We start from the raw sequence: 14,397 nt of genomic DNA, 5'->3' as shown, positions 1-14,397 counted from the left end.
TCAAATCTCTTCTCTTAAATACCCAGACAAAATGAGAAAGATGAATTCCACAGCTCTAAGAGCAGAGATTAGGGAAAGTTTTGATCTGACAATAGTTCATAAAGAACAAGTGAATAAGTGAAGGTTGAAGGAAAGACTAACTTGGAAAAAATGCTGCAAAGGAAAGAAATAATCTGCTTTTGGGAAAGTAAAAATAATCTGCTTTTGGGGAAGAAAGAATAGGTAATGTCCTGTCCTTTGACAATCAGCACACCAAACAACCTATCTACTTCGCTCTTAACCACTTTCTTTCTTTCTTTTTTTTTTTTTTTTTACAAAAATGACTCGATTTATCAGACAATTTTTTCTCTAAGAAAACAAGTTGCCCATTTTATAATGTAGAATCAATGAATAACAGTATTTGACTGCCAGAAGTTTGACAACTTTCCTGGAAATCTTCCCTCTTATAAAACTTGGGGAAAACTCTATTTTATAAGTTTAAAAACATATTACACTAGAGAACATCTATTGTTTAAATTATCAGCACATTAGATTTAATATAAGGTATTTATGTATATTTTAGCATTAAGAGGCATCTTTTAATTCTAAAGTTCTTGAAATGGTTTAAGGACATTATTTTAGACCTATCGTTAAAATGTATTTACAGTAAATTAAAAAATATTAAAAAATAATTACATGCCCACTGTTTGTTCCCATGGTCCTTTTGAAAACAAAAATCTATCAGGGTTAAGTGCAACCAGCTGGATGTGTATTAGGAAAGAGACCATCATCTCTAACAATGTGTGTTAGAGAACTTTTAACCTCACAATGTGCCTCAATTGAAAGACGAAATTCAGAAATAACACTACACTGACAATTTCTTTCATGTATATGTAATTATATGTCTAATATTTCTAAGTGCTCTATGAGGAACAGAACAGAAAAAAAACCTACTCTGGAAAATTTGAGGTTAATAGTAATGAAGTTAATAGTTATGAGGTTACAGTGGATAGAGCATTGGCCTGCAGACTGAAGGGTCCCAGGTTGATTCCGGTCAAGGGCATGTACCTTGGTTGCAGGCACATTTCCATTGGGGGTGTGTGCAGAGGCAGCTGGTCGATGTTTCACTCTCATTGATGTTTCTAACTCTCTGTCCCTCTCCCTTCCTCTCTGTAAAAAATCAATAAAATATATATATTTTTTAAATAAGGCAATCAAAAAATACTCATGTATGCCGTGGCTGGTGTGGGTCAGCGTTTAGAGTGTTGGCCCACAGACCAAAGGATTGCAGGTTTGATTCCCAATCAAGTCAGATACCTAGGTTGCAGGTTCAATCTCTGCCCCCCAGTAGGAGCATGTGTAGGAGACAACCAAACAATGTGTCTCTCATATCAATGTTTGCTCGTTCTCTTTCTTTCTCTCTCTCTCCTCCCTCCCTTCCACTCTAAAAATCATTGGAAAAGAATCTGTTCAACAGTGTAGAAAATAGAACCCCATATCATGTAAGCCTACGTAAGAGCACAAAATTTTGAGAACCAATCAACTATAGTGAGTAGAGATGATGAATCTTTGATTAAAACTTAGTTTGGGTTTCACAAACTAACTGGATTCGCATATAGAAATTTACATCTACATATTAATCTCGAATATGTAAAACAAAGATCTAATATAACAAAACTACCAATAAGTTTGAAATTTATAAATTTCATCCAGCCAGTGTAGCTCAGTGGTTGATCATCCACCCATAAACCAAGAGGACGCTGGCTGGATTCCCAGTCAGGGAACGTGCCTGGTTGTGGGCTCAGTCCCCAGTCGGGGTGTGCAGGAGGCGGCCACTGATGTTTCTCTCTCACTGAGGTTTCTCTCTCTCTATCATTCTCCCTCACTTTCTCTCTTTAAAAAAAGAAATCAGTAAAAATCTATTTTATAAATTACGTTTACAAATTGCAAAATGAGCAGCTCTTTTTGCAAAACTATGGGAAAATTTTTTAATTAAGTGAAACATGCAAATGACTCAAGCGAACTCCCACTATACATTCACATGCATATAAAGATTAAATTGAGGGCCTGGGAGGAGGGGAGGGAAGGAAGGTGGCACAATGTGGTGGGTCAGCTTTGTCTTCAGTAATAATCCTTTCATTCCTAAGAGGACAATACTAATTTATTCAGCTAAAATCAGTCGTATTAAATTGTGGTGCAAAGTAACTACCTCAAAAAAATGTCTATTTTCCAACAGAACATTTTAAAAAAATTTTTAGTTTACTTCCTTATTCCCCCAAACCAATCTAAAAGACTTTTCGATAAACATTAAAAAAAAAAAAAAAAAAAAAAAAAAAAACAGCTAAAGATCAATAGAAGCAGTTTTTGACTTTGGCTTTGAACCGTACCTCTAGCTGCTGTAAGAGAGATTTTCCTTTCTTATTAATTTCATTGATAAGGGTGAAAATGGCCACTTTTATTTCCTGTTCTACTCGTTTGTTAGTCTCATTTACTTCTTTTATCCTGAATAAGAGAAATGCATCATTAGGTTATCAATTTATCTCTAAATCATCAACTTACAGAAATTCAATTGGGCACTTAACCGAGCAATTAAAATTAAACCTTTGTCAAAATGTACTAGTATTATGTTTCAGCAGACCTGAGAACTCATTTTGGTCCGAGCAAGTTATGTATATGGACAAAGAATGGATGAAATAGTCAGTCTTTTTAAATTAAATTCATAAAGGCCAGTTTATTGATTGGGTTGGTAATATCCTTCAGTTCCCATGACATGAATGTCATATACAAATATCTGACATCAATGCTTGCTGGTATCAAATCTGGCACACTGGTTCTATTTAATCTTAATGCTTTTGAAGAACAATGTGCAAAAAACAATGTTAAAACCAATAATTATCTTTTCAAATAATAGGAATTAAGTTTAGAAGCATTAATTTTCATTTATAACTTAACCATTTCAAATATGGGTTCTAATATGCCCTTTCATAAATCTTCTCAAAATGGTTTATTGTATACAGTTAAAGGCATAAAACATTTTCAATCCATTCTTTTAAAATAGCTGTTAGATGTTCTAGAAACAGGTATAAGCTCCCACTGTGGTTAGAAAAGTTTTGGTTGCTATTTTATTTACAAAATAAATAGGGGAAAGCCCCACTAATATGAATAAATAAAATGTTAAACAACCATAAGAAGGAAACCTTCAACTTTTATTCACTCTACTTCTGTACAAACTATAACCCACACTTTCAACCCAGAAATTGACCTTTAATTGCCAAATTCAAATCTGAGGACTTTAATACACTTAATCCTAATAACATAGTTTTCTCTCCTTTGTACATCAGTGCTTGTTTGGGCACTTAAAAATTTTATTCAATTCTATCCTTAAAGTCCTTTTTTTAAAATGAGAGTACTGATTACTAATGATAAGACATATGGGACTCAAACTTAAAATTATTTTGGCCAAAGATTGAAATCATTAAGCATGCTGAAAGCAGAGAGCATTTAGCCAGAGTCAGAATCTCATTGGATTTTAGCATGTCTGCTATATGTTCAATTGTGAAGGAAGAAAAATATGAATGTACATTGGAAAATGGAGGAAGGTCACCAAAAAATATGTCTAAGAAGAGAAGCATCAATACCTTTTTTTAAAGTTTTCGGAAGATGAAATCATCAATCTCCCCAACCCTTTGCAATCTTATAAAACAAACTTATTGCTCTACTTCTCTACATAAATTCAGAAACATACATACAAAATATGTATAAAACATAGACAAAAATATGAGACTGCCATATGAATCAACTCATCCTTTCTCTGAAAAGAACGTCCATCTATAATTTATGAGAAGACAGTAATGTCCAATATCACCCGCAATATATCAACATACCCAAAAATCCTGACACAGCCATAAGAACTAACCATCCATGGTGAGTCTGTATATTTACATATATGTGCAACTTCTTAAAATGAAAATTCTACCCCCTTACTGTCCAACAATTTACTATTTTCTAACATATAATGTATATTCATTCATTCATGTATTTAATTTTTTTAGTATCTACTAGGTGCCATCTTAAATAATCATAAATGAATTTTAATATTCCAAGAGTACCTAAAAGTTCTAGCATTTGTGAATCTGAATAATCAACATCTATCAACTCTATTCATAAATCCAGGGATATACAAGCTTTAATTATGCCAGCTCCAAGTGTTAGTCTTCCTACATTAAGGGCCCTCATTTTATTAATCTATTCACTTATGAAACTTACTCATATTTGCCTTATCAATAAAGTTGATTTAGAAATGAACCAAAATCAAATTTTTTAAATACTAATGGTGTAACTGATAAAAATAATGGCAACGATAAAAATTTGAGTTTGCTATGTGCTGTATATTCATCTTATAATATAACACTTTAAGAGAAGTGCTGTTTTTAATGCTCGTTTTACAGATGAGGAAATAAATTTGTCCACCTTCTTCCTATCCTCTCTCCTGTGTCTTCCAGAGTCTCTAGTTAAATTTGATAATTCAGCCCTGGCCAGGGGGTTCAGTGGTCTGGAGCGCTGTTCCACACCACAAGGTTGCAGGTTTGATTCCCAGTCAGAGCCACACACCTAGGTACGGGTTCTAGCCCCAGGCGGGGAGCGTACAGAGGCAACCAATTAACGGTTCTCTCTCACAGCAATGTGTGTGTCTCTCTCTCTCTCCCTCTCTCTCTCTCTCTCTCTCAATAAAAACATATCCTCGAGTGAGGATTATTTTTTTTAATTTATAATTCAACTCTCTACATATTAATTGTATTTTTCACATTTAACTAAGGTTTACAAAGATTAGATTCTTACTAATTATAAAACAGTCAAAGATATATCCTAAAAAGCTATTCAAAAATTTGATCAATTAAATTTTACTGAATTAACAAATATTATACTCCAAACTCAAACTTATATCATTTACCCCTCCCCAAAACTAATATTTTTAATATGCTTAGTATTAATATATTTTTTAAAAATTTTAAACTGAACCCACTGTATTTAATAATCCTTTAAGTGAAATCATAGTTTTAAGGCAACTCACTTACCTATTCTGCACCTGAGTAGCTGCAAAATGAACATAGTTCTTCTTCTCAAGAAGCTTGGCTAGTAGATTCTCAATTGCACCTTTCTGGTTTTGAAAAGCTTCTTCCAAAAACTGGTACCTTAAAGCCAAAACAAAAACTACATTTAAGACAGGAAATTATTAAGGTTTTGGAAATGAGGAACTGCTGCACAGGTAAATCTAGAAAGCTTAAATGATCAGCATTGTATGCTGACCACACATACATTACGTCAATAGCAACTTTTAATTACCAATACTTCTCCAGCCGACCCAACCCTGAAAAGCCATTGTAAGATTTAAAAAAATAACAAGCCCTAATCAGTTTGGCTCAGTGGATAGAGCATCGACCTGTGGACTCAAGGGTCTCAGGTTCGATTTCGGTCAAGGGCATGTACCTTGGTTGCGGGCACATCCCCAGGAGGGGGTGTGCAGGAGGCAGCTGATAGATGTTTCTCTCCCATCGATGTTTCTCTCTATCCTTCTCCCTTCCTCACTGTAAAAAAATCAATAAAATGTTTTTAAAAAATAAATAAATAACTTAAAAACTGTTCAAGTGCTCTTACATTAGAGTTCTGATTCAGGATGACTTTTTTTAGTCCAAATATTAGAAGTTTAATAAACAAGCTGCTTTCTCTCTGATGATAAATGTGCCTTATGAAAATAATATGCATAGATAAGAAACCTTGATTTGTCATCATAGCTCTAAACCTAGCTCCCTGAGAGGACTAAGAGCAGATATGAATTTGTCATTTCTACCAGCTATTTGGATCTCATCTGAAAAGCTTTTTTAACTTTAGAAGAATTTACAAAAAAACAAAAATGAGTTTGGCAAAGGTTTTTCTTACAGTAGTTGTTCTCAACTTTCACTGAGAAACTAAAACCATCTAGGATGGTTTACCAGTATTCTTCAAATACTTTTAAAGGTTCTGATATCCAAAATGTAATATAAGATTCTTATTAACCAGGCTGAAGTAGCACTAAGGCATCAGTATTATTTTAAAGCTCTCTAGGTACTAATATATCTAAGATTGCAAATATCTACTTTAAAGCTTATTTACAGGTATTCATCAATCCATCCAATTTTTAATTTAAAGCTCAAATTCCAAGAAGCTATTTCTTTAGGAAAATACTTTCAACACCATTATAAACCATCTTACTCTTTAATAAAAATGGACATCAGGTTTTAAGCAACCACTCTCTTTTAAACCATATGAATGCTCAAAAATAATCCACAAATCCCCTTCTCTCACTATATACACCAAACTGCAACGGGGGTAAGAAATATTAAGGTGGATCAAAGGACACTTTCACTTGCGGCCATGACAGAGTAATGGGTACCACACTAGCCCCGCTACCAAAAACGATAAAACAAGACAAAAATATGAGGCAGCTGTACTCAGTCATTAGAAAACCTTTGCCAAACTCATTTTTCAGAGAAACTCTGCAGTCCTTCAGAGAGAATCACCATCACCATGCCTCCCTGTCTGTGCACAATTCCGTAACTGGCAGAGAGAGCTAAGGGCCAAGCAGAGTACAAAGTTTCTTTGAGCTGAGGAGGCAGAAACCAGGGCTGGAACTACTAAGTAAGCACCTGGAAGCCACGGAGTAGGGTCCTGGAATGAAGGAGCTGTGCACAGAGAGGCTGAGGACAAGCGAATCCCTCACAACCCTCTGTGCAGTGTCTGTGCCACACGTGCACAGAGTGAGGTCTCGCTGCTGTAAAGCTGACTATGGAGAACACAGCTAGAGGTCACGCGGCCCTGGCAGACAGAATTCCAGCTGAGCAGTGGGGGCAGGGACTCTGCTCACCACCCAGGCATCTACCTAAGAAACCAGAAAGGCCACACCTTAAAGGACAATAACTATAGTTGGAACAACTTCTACCCTCGGCCTATCTTGTCCTAACAAAGCCTAAAACCAAACCTTCATTTGATCTTTCAAGAAACACAATTCAGAAGTTAAGTCCAACCAAGTTACAGACCTGGGAAATACCCGGGCTTTTCACAGACCATCCATAAGTAGATGTAAAAACAAGCTTACAAAAAAAGGTGATCAACCAGTAGCTTAACTGCCCCCTAGAACAATAATTAAAGAGTCTGCAGAGAAAGAGAATCCAAAGTTTCAATAATATATCACCCACAATATCTAAATCTCAATAGAAACTCACTAGGCATTCAAAGAAATCGGAAAGTATGACTCAAAGGAAAATATACTAAAACAAACAAACAAAACCCTGACACAAGATAATCCAGATGTTCTATTAAGCTAAAATTTTAAATGGTCTATCATAGATTTTTTTCAAAATTTAAATGATAACAGGTTCTTAACAGTAAACTGGTGGGAAAACTCAGCAGAAAAAAATGAAAACTTAAAAAAAAAATGGAAAGTCCAAAAAAGTACAGTAATTGAAATAATTCACTAGATGGGCGTGACAGCAAATGGGTGATGGCTGAAGTAAGGGTTAGTGAAAATGAACACAAATAAAAAGTTTTAAAGTCTGAAGAAGAGAGAATAGATTGAAGGAAAATGAACAAAGCATCAGAGACCAGTGTGACAAAATCAAAGTTTAACATATGTGTGCTTGGAGTCCCACAAGACAGTAAGAATGTGGAGGGAAATTTTTTGAATAATGGTCAACTTCCCAAATTTGATAAAAGCTATAAACTTACAGATACAAGAAGCTCTGAGAACCACACACACAATCTATAGATTGGAACACATACCTAAAAACATCACAGTCAAACGGTAAAGACCAAAGAAAAAGAGAAAATCTTAAAAGCAGCCAGATAAGTCATTAAAAACAAAAAGAGGCCAGAATAAAAAGTAATGAGAGCTTTTTAAATGTTGAAAGAAAAAAATGTCAACCCAGAATTCTATAACTCGTGCAAACATATCCTAAACTGAGGCTATTCCAGTGAACAGAAATGGAACGTATTCATTCCCAGCAGACCTGCAAAACAAGAAATGTTGAAGGATAAACTTCAGTACAAAGGAGCATAATAAGAGATGGTAACTCATATACAGGAAGGAATAAATGGGTAAATATATATTCCTCTCTCTTCCTGTCTATAAAAAAATCAATAAAATATATTTGTAAAAACAAACATATATATATGTTTAAAAAAAAAAAACTAAACAAGAAGCCCAACATCTGGTTGGTTTATTTAATTCTGAACATTACACACCTGGTAATATTACTAGTGCCAACCGCTATAACCATCTCAAAGGTCATTCGTACTTGAATGGGGCAGCAGTCTATCTCCAGGTGTGTTTGGGCCCTATGATCCACACTTGGAAGGATTTTGGAAGTATCAGCAACACAGACTGTGCAAACTGGAGTTATGGGGATGGGGTGGGCTAGAGGGGTCAATGGAGGAAAGGGGGGGAATTGCAATACTTTCAACAATAAAGATTTAAATTTAAAAAATAAAAATAAAAGAGTTGCCTGCAAAAAAACAGAGAGGGGGAGGGGGAAGGAGGAGACATCTTACAGTTAAAAAACAGATTAAAGTGTGGTTGATTCAATTTAACCTACTCTTTTATGGCAGGAGATTCATAAAACCCATTGCCAATTCAGCAGAACTGTTGTAAGAAAATTCTGTATGGCTAAGCAAGACCATCTTTTTAATTGTAAAAATAGATGTCATGTCAACTGGGAAATTTACCGATGGTCTTAGGCGACCCACAGGTTGAGAACTGCTGCTGTAGAGCCTAAGACCATCGGAAAACACAGATATTTACATTATGATTCATAACAGTAGCAAAATTACAGTTCTGAAGAAGCAACAAAAATAATTTTATGGTTGGGGGTCACCATAACATGAGGAACTGTATTAAAGGTCATGGCATTAGAAAGGTTGAGAACTACTGATTTAGATGCTTATAAATTCCTGATTTTTCCGCAAATTGTAATATCTAAAATGAAATCCGTTTATTTATGCTTTAATGTTAAAATGGGTACCATTTATCCATACCCAGGAGAATATTACCTTTTTTAAATGACAGCTGATAGCCTAAATAACACAGTACTTGAAAAAAAAGTGTATCTGAACCAAGTCAGAGCAAACAAATACAATTCCATTCTTACAAACCCAAATCCATATAATGCATTTTTAACAAATCATAAAAATATTAGTTATGAATGTGAAAGCCATTAACTTATCAAAAATGATTTAAGAAATATATAAAATTGAGAATTAAAATGCTAACAAACAAAATTAAGGAATACATATTTGCTTTAGAAAAAGTAAATAAGAATTTTTAAAGAACTTTTTATAATATTTCTTGATAAGCAATTATGACTTCTGTACCTATGTTCTTTGTGTTCCAATAGCTGGCAGTCTCTACATGTCAGTCTATCACATGTTTCACAGAAAAGTTTCAACTGCTCTTGTTTGTGTACAGGGCAGAAAACAGGGCGCTGACCAGATGCTCCAACAGACTCTGTAGCAAAATAAAACATATATTTTTAAACTAAACAAAATTTTTGTCTAACTTTCTAAATTCTTATCGATACTGGTATCCAAAGCTTACAAAGAATATGCAGAAATGCCATAGGGGCAAAGAGGGAGATTAATAATCATTAAAATTGCTTCTCTCTTACCTGAAACATCTTCTTTCTTCCTGATCAAGTGATCTTTAGTGAATTTTACTCTCTGATGTGCTTCAATACATGTCTTACAGAGCCACTCTCCACATTCTACACAAAAGCCAACTGCACTTGCATTGTCTTCACAGCTAGTACATACCTAAAAGAGGAAAGAAATACTAAGCTACATTAGATTTACCAAATATAGATCCACAAAATAAAAAGGTGAAAACTGTCCAACTTGCTTCCAAATATACTAATTTATGTACGCAGAATAAAAAATTTTTATTATCCATTTATCTTTAATGAGATCCTCTCCTTCCAGATCAGTCAGTAGATTAAAATCTAAGTCTCAGAACATAAAATCTATAAAAGATTTCAATTTTTCAGTAATGATCTTCTGTCTCACTGAGCCAGATGTGAGAGGGTGTAGAATAAAGATATTACTTATTTTCAATTTGAAAGATGTAACTATAGCAGAATTAGCCTAATTTATGTAACAACTCAAACATTTTTTTTAGTAATTTACATTTTGATATCAAGATAGAAATATAAAGAAAAATTGAGAAGCATACCTGTTCTGATTTCTCATCAGAACTGCTAGGAGCTTCAGATGTATCTTTAACAAAATAATTATCCACAAGGTCTATCTGTCTGCATTCTTGGCGGCATACTGGGCACCGTATCACACCAACTACAATACAAAATGTCAACATTTAGAAATATTTTTCAGAAAAAAATAAGGAAAACTGTGCATGTTGCCCATATGAAAACTACCCATTCAATATGTCACTGACAAGACCAAAGAAATGAGCGTTAAGAGCTGAGTAAAATAATCCACTGAATTATTCCATTGGAAAAAAATGATATTCTATTTAGGAAGAGAGAAAAAAATATGCAAAAGAAGTTTAAAGCTGCAACTTTATGACATTATGTTTTTCAAAAGACATCCAGGTCCTACTCTTGGAAAACCTGTCAGTGTCACTTATCCACCAAAGGGGCTTTGCAGCTGTGATTGAATTAAGGCTCTCAAGATGGAAATGCTGTCCTGGATTACTGGATTGGCCCTAAATGCCATCACAAGCGATCTCATAAGAGGCGGCAGAGGAAGATTAGATTACAAAAAAGAGGAAAACCAACTGATAATGGGAGCTTTCGATGGAGCCACAAGCCACGAAATACAGGTGACTTCAATAGCGGCCGAAAAACACAAAGAACCAGACTCTCCTCAGGCTCAGACTCTTTCTGGTGTGAAAGCCAGAGCTGCTGGCACAGACTCTGCAAGACACTCAGCAAACTGAATTCAAACTCTTAGCCTCCAGACCAGTAAGAAAATAAAATGTGTTGTATTAAGGCCACAAGTTTATGGCAATTTTGTTACAGCAGCAACTGAAATATACTATCTGTCATCTTATAAAGTCTGACTTAGCTCAGAACTACATGAATTCATGTTAGTGTGGGAAGAAAGATCACCTGTCCCTTCACCTGCTGTCACTCTAGCATCTACAAGAACAGATAAGCCTGCTGAGGTAACAATAGATGTTAAAGTTAACAACTAAAATATAGCACCACAGTCAACCCAACAAACGGATTACTACATCTCAGCCATACATTTGAGGATAGAGCATGAACAACACAATCCTTACTTTCGAGAGAGGGTTCCAAGACTAGTATATAAAGTTTATTCGTTACACCATGCAGAGATAAGGAGAGATGAAACAAGAGAGACAAACAAGAAGAAAGCTAAGCCGAAACCGGTTTGGCTCAGTGGATAGAGCGTCGGCCTGTGGGCTGAAAGGTCCCGGGTTCGATTCTGGTCAAGGGCATGTACTACCTTGGTTGCGGGCACATCCCCAGTAAGGGATGTGCAACAGACAACTGATTGATGATTCTCTCTCATCGATGTTTCTAACTCTCTATCCCTCTCTCTTCCTCTCTGTAAAAAAAAAAAAAAAAAAAAAAAAAAAAAAGAAAGCTAAATAATTGAATGAGGAAGTCCAGCATGTGTCAATCAGAAATTCCTAGAAGTTCATGAAGGAGGCAGAGATGCTTTATAAAGAAATAATGACCAAGAATTTCAAAACTGAATAAATGAGTTCTCAAATTGCAACCCAATTCCTGAGCAGAATAATTAAAAATAAATCCACACCTAAACAAACCAAAGATGGAGCAAACACTCTTCCTAACTGCTAATACTGGAAGACAATCAAGACTAACAACAGAACCACCTCACCAGAAAGAACAATGCGAAAGATAGCAATCTCTTCAAAGCTTTCAGCAAAAACAACAGCCAACCTAGCAATCTATTATATCCTGATAAAACTATTATTCAAGTGTAAAAGGAAATTAACTTTTCAGACATATAACAGAACTATTCATTGTTGTAATAACTAGTTAAGTATTAAGGTGAACCACATAAATCTGCCAATAGACCAGTTCTGACCTGCAAATACAGCAGTTTTATACAGTTCAACCTAATCTATCTATACTAATGACAGAGGAATATTCAAATTGTCCAGGACTCCATCACAGTAATGACTGAACAGCAGGCTGTGTGGGGTGACCAGGCTGGCGGGGGTGGGGGGTAGTTTGGGGCAACCAGACCAATGGGAAGAGTGGGGGGCAGTTCAGGGAGACCAGGCCAGCAGAGAAGTTGGGGGCAACCAGGCCGGCGGAGGGGGGGAGGGGAGTCAGTGAGGGGCAACCAGGCTGGTGGGGGGGCAGTTAGGGGCAACCAGGCCAGCAGGCAGGTGACCAGTTAGGAGCCAAATTGTGAGAAGGATCCCGGTTTGGAGATGGTGCAGGCTGGGCTGAGGGGACAACTCCCCCCACCCCCACCCTGCACCCATGCACGAATTTCGTGCACCGGGCCTCTAGTATACATATAAAAGATTAGTGACCAATGGTACATCCCTCCGACCGATACATATGACACACACTGGCAATTTAAAAATAAACATTGATTCACACATGCACGATACATATAAAGCTCTTGCTGAAAAGAGTAAAAGGCTAAGAGACCCACCTGACACTTTTATTACAGAGAAAGGACAAATAGCGTTATTAAATACTTCTAATTAATTTCCTTTCAATGTGCACAAATTCATGCACCAGGCCACTAGTATTTCAGAATGTGGGAAAATAGAAGCGAAATTTCAAAAATAATTAACAAAGGCATCGATAATAAATATGCATGAGCTAAAAGTAAATATATATTAATTTGGGAAATAAAAAATACATGAAATTAAAATATCAAACTATAATCATCTATTCTAATTCAACTTCAGCTAGGAAAAAAAAATTCTAACTACAATATGAAAAGGAAATTGAGATAAAAGGTAAAAATAAGGTACCCTGACCCAGCTGGTGTTGCTCAGTGGTTGAGCAACAACTATACACTAGAAGTTTGTCAGTTTGGTTCCAGGTCAGGGTACAAACCTGAGTTGTTGGTTGAGTCCCTGGTTGGGACACATGGAAGGCAACCAATCACACTGATGTTTTTCTGTCTCACTTCCTCTCTCTAAGCATGTCCTTGGGTGAAGATTAAAAATAATCAATTAAGATCTGGGGGAGATAAGAGATCAACCGAAGGACTTGTATACATGCATATAAGTACAACCAATGAACACAGAACTCTGGGGAGGGAGGGCATGTATGGGGGAGGGGGGAATGGTAAGATATGTACACAGATAATTTAATTTAAAAAAAATAAGGGGGGGGGGGGAGAAAAAAAGAATAAATAAAAATAATCAATTAGCCAAAACCGGTTTGGCTCAGTGGATAGAGCATCAGCCTGCGGACCTAAAGGTCCCAGGTTCAATTCCAGTCAAGGGCACGTGCCTTGGTTGCGGGCGCATTCCCAGTGGGGGGGGGGGGGGGGCGCATGCAGGAGGCAGCTGATCGATGTTTCTGGCTATCTCTCTCCCTTCCTCTCTGTGAAAAATCAATAAAATATATTTTAAATAAATAAACAATTAATATAAAAAATAAGGTAAAACTCTGCCTTAACAAAATAAGTGACGCTCCAAAATGCAACTGCATAAAATAGAGTCCAGTTATTGGAAAGTAAAATAATTATATAAACTTTCTTACCCTGGCGATTTAGGACTAACACAAACTGGACTGTAGTTTGATGCCAGGCTGGAGCTGTTGCTCTAAGGAATTCCAGGAATCTCACTGGTTGGTGCCATTTCCACTCGATTCATAAAAATTGGCTCAGACCATTGGGGCTCTGCCACCCACATCTCTTCTCTGATGTCTCCCAACCCAACCTCGCTCTGCCCCGCACTTCTGCCCTCACTCCAGTAAGAACTTTAACCTGCCTATTTGAGAATAAGGAGATAATCATGATCAAATTATATTTAAACCTGCATCAATACAAAGTTTTACTGTAAGGCCCATCAGTACTTATTGAGAAATTTATATGTATTAGTTCAGTGAGTCCTCAAACAGCTCTTAAAGTAAGTTCAATTACTATCACCATTTCAAAGGTGAGGAAATTAAGGTTCAGAGCTCAAGTAACAATCTCAAAATCATATGGCAATATAAACAGGAGTTGAGAGAAGAGCCAAGATCTGAAACCATGATGTCTGAATATACTCTTCCTCTTAAATCCTATGCTAAACTATCTCTCTAGTTACAGCAGGCAGTCAGCAGCTAGGGAAGGGAGGCCCCAGCCGGCCCTGAGGGCCCGCCAGGCCTAGAGACCCCACTTGTGCACAAAATTTGTGCACCGGGC

At 36.3% G+C, this 14,397-nt stretch overlaps 1 protein-coding gene across 5 annotated transcripts in view; it reads right to left on the bottom strand.

Annotated features, from left to right (window-relative positions):
- TRIM33 (tripartite motif containing 33) overlaps window positions 1-14,397 on the bottom strand; it is a 50,190-nt gene that overhangs the window by 26,851 nt on the left and 8,942 nt on the right. For all 5 annotated transcript variants that reach the window (XM_036452841.2, XM_036452842.2, XM_036452839.2 and 2 more), the window contains exons 2-6: window positions 10,235-10,353; window positions 9,675-9,819; window positions 9,382-9,514; window positions 5,055-5,171; window positions 2,367-2,481 (exon numbers count right to left, since the gene is read on the bottom strand). In XM_036452841.2, the coding sequence (XP_036308734.1) occupies window positions 2,367-2,481; window positions 5,055-5,171; window positions 9,382-9,514; window positions 9,675-9,819; window positions 10,235-10,353 (629 nt within the window). The remainder of the gene's footprint in view (window positions 1-2,366; window positions 2,482-5,054; window positions 5,172-9,381; window positions 9,515-9,674; window positions 9,820-10,234; window positions 10,354-14,397) is intronic.

This window comes from Pipistrellus kuhlii, unplaced genomic scaffold (genome assembly GCF_014108245.1).
Source record: "Pipistrellus kuhlii isolate mPipKuh1 unplaced genomic scaffold, mPipKuh1.p scaffold_m20_p_24, whole genome shotgun sequence".
Taxonomy (NCBI): Eukaryota; Metazoa; Chordata; class Mammalia; order Chiroptera; family Vespertilionidae; genus Pipistrellus; species Pipistrellus kuhlii.
The sequence above is the reverse complement of the archived record's forward strand: the minus strand, read 5'-3'. Positions and strand labels throughout refer to the sequence as shown.